Genomic DNA, 2873 nt, shown 5'->3' on the forward strand with positions numbered 1-2873 from the left:
GTCTCATAGGACTACTCATAGGGATCACAATTTGTGATCTCTATGAGTAGTCCATGACGCGATTCGATTGTCAACCTCGATGATACTGTGGATAACTTTTTCCGTAAAACTGGAGGACCCTTATATCCAATTGTGAATGTCTCCACAGATGATAGATTTCGGCCTATGTATTAGGTTCTAAGATGTGGAAGTTAGTTGAATTGACTCTCGTTCCCATTCGATCCAATAACCCTCGTATTGTCTCATATCACTGTAGTCCATTACGTTCCTATGTTTCGATTGAATTTCAGGAAGGCTGTTTTTATGGTACGTGGCGACTTGCGTTTGCTGTTTTCATTTCTCTCAGTATTTGATATTCCATTATTGTTGCAATGGATGGTTGTTGCCACAAATTCTCGAGATGGGTCAACTACATATTTGGCAGTCTCGTCTTCCTTTTGGGAGGCTTCGTCGTTGGCGTGAGTATTTGGTATCTGTTTTCTGAGTTTAGCGATCTTATCGAGACATGGTGGGTTTGGATCTCCCTTGCTGCTGGCATACTACTTATGATTCTATCATTGGTGGCATGTTGCGCGGCTCACAAAGAGAAGAAATGTATCCTGTCGTGCTTCTGGGTCCTGGCGATTATTCTCTTTATAGCCTTCTTGGTGGGTGCCATCGGTTCGACCATCTTCTTCACCTTCACTGATGAGTTGGCTGCTAAGGACCTTGGTCAGCTCAATGCACTTGAGACGCCCGATCTGGACGGCTATGAGGTCATCCGCGATGGTTTTGTGGAGGTATGGCGAGCCGACAACTGCTCCATTTCGTGTGAATCTGATATGAGCGCGGAATTTATTTGCAGCTCTGTTGAGTGTGATACTGGTGTTATCCAAGACAAGATGACAGAATGGATCTCGGAAGGTTTGAGGAAGAATATCAACATGGCCGACTATGGCGTGTGTGTTGCACTCGCGAGTGGAGGAGTTGATATTGAAGAGGGCATCAGTGGTGCTGCTGCTGCCTGGTGTGTTAGCACTACAGCAGTTATCACAGAAGTCCGAGATTGGACCCTCGGGGCGATGATGGGCCTTTGGTTGGTGGCAGTATTTACGTTTATCTTGGCTGTAGCTAACTGTGTATTGGTATGCACCCGTAGAAGATATCGCTCGGATGCTTTGTTCGTTCGGCCACCTGTGAACGTTTTGAAGGTGTAGAGAAGTGTAGAATACTTGTGAACGTTTTGAAGGTGTAGAGAAGTGTAGAATACTTGTGAACGTTTTGAAGGTGTAGAGAAGTGTAGAATACTTCCACCTCAGACGTATTACCTGGCAGGCTCGGCTGTAGCCGACGCTCGTACTAATGAAGTAAATCAGCCGTTGCATGGTGTTAGTATGATCATGATGCCATAACGACATTCAGCGTTGTGTTAGTTGATGGTGTTTACTTGACAATACTCGTTATTAAGGCCCGTCCCCATGTAGGAGCCCGATCATTGAATTTACGACGACAATGGACGTAGCTGATTGAGTCGCGGAGGCGAGGATAACATCATGCAATGCGCCGCTGCGGCATAGGTAAAAGCTGTTACCCAAGGCAACCGGAAACCCGAACTGCTGGGAGCGAGTGATAAACCTCCTTGGATTTTGTCGTTCTTCCTTGGATTTTCGCATCAACATATCCGTATTCCCCCACTGATGAGAGTCCACAATAAGCGGCTCGCCGTCAATACTGTCCATGGTCTTACCTATGCCGATCAACACGTACGAGTATTCACGGACGGGCACCATGTGTTGATTATAAGAGTGATTTCGGTACCACCGACGATTATTCAGTTGGCGCGATACTCATCATGGTGGACTCCTTCTAGCTGTTGTCCGTTACCTCCTCATTCCGGTATATAAATTGTCAGTTGATGATCAATGCTACCTACGAATCCATAAATCCTTCAATTGTCACTCAGACAAATTGATTACGGGCGAGCGAGATTTATGCCTTGCACGAATTCAACGGGCTTGTGTTATGTTCGTGTCACGCAAGTGCAACGTCAGGTAAAGTCACAGCCGTTGAATAGTTGAACAGTGTGACATTACAGCTCTCATTGCATTTGCTACGGATTCCGCCTGAGGGAGGAGTAGACTCATATTCTAACAATACCCAACAGACTACTTTTGATTACTCGTCGTAGTGCTGGCAATCGTTAGCTACATGTTATTCCTCCTCACAGAGTTTAGACAGTTCAACTTCTGTAACAGTAGCTCATCAACTACTTCGTCAACGCCATCATCCGCTGGCTCTTGGCCTTGGTCAACGTCACTGCTGGTGTAGTCCCTCTACTCCTCATGATTGTGGTACACGTCCATCTGAGTACTCTGCTTATTACTCCGTCGATCAGTGAGTACAGCAGGCTCGCTTTCCACATCCTCTTCGGTCGTGATCTCAGCTCGTGCAATGTCAGATTGGTACCTAGTCGTATAAGGTGCACTGGAGGCGTATGCAGCTTCACTCAGGGAAGTGTTTCTATCCAGTGCTCTCTTACCAGGTGTAATTCAATCTAGTGTAACTCTAAATCAATGGCATAACACTGTTTATTCGTCCGGAGTCATTCCCGCATCTGAATTTGTGCAAGGCCGGGTAGAAAGAGGCCAGCCTACGGTTAGCGTTTGGTGCGGTAGCAATACGTAGGGGTGATCGACACTCCGAGAAGGGTGTTGAGGTTTTATCATTCGTTCGATGGATTTATTACGTTTCTCTATCACTTCCCATCTCCGTCATGAATCCTACCATATAGTAGCTTCAACTACGCAACACTCCGAGGGCTCAATGGCTCACATATCTCCTCTGACAGGCTCGTGTTCAGTTTAATAGTCGTTCGGGTTGGAGAAGTTCTTCAG

General features: G+C 46.3%; 1 protein-coding gene across 1 annotated transcript; it reads left to right on the forward strand.

The window, feature by feature from the left end:
• Positions 1-371: 371 nt before the first annotated feature.
• On the forward strand, positions 372-1196 carry Pmar_PMAR012217 (CD151 antigen, putative; the record flags this gene model as incomplete). The annotated part of the gene is made up of 1 exon (XM_002777569.1): positions 372-1196. The coding sequence occupies one exon, from the start codon at positions 372-374 to the stop codon at positions 1194-1196; it is 825 nt and encodes a 274-aa protein (XP_002777615.1).
• Between the last annotated feature and the right edge of the window lie 1677 nt (positions 1197-2873).

This window comes from Perkinsus marinus, assembly GCF_000006405.1.
Source record: "Perkinsus marinus ATCC 50983 genomic scaffold scf_1104296951498, whole genome shotgun sequence".
NCBI classification, from domain to species: Eukaryota; Perkinsozoa; order Perkinsida; family Perkinsidae; genus Perkinsus; species Perkinsus marinus.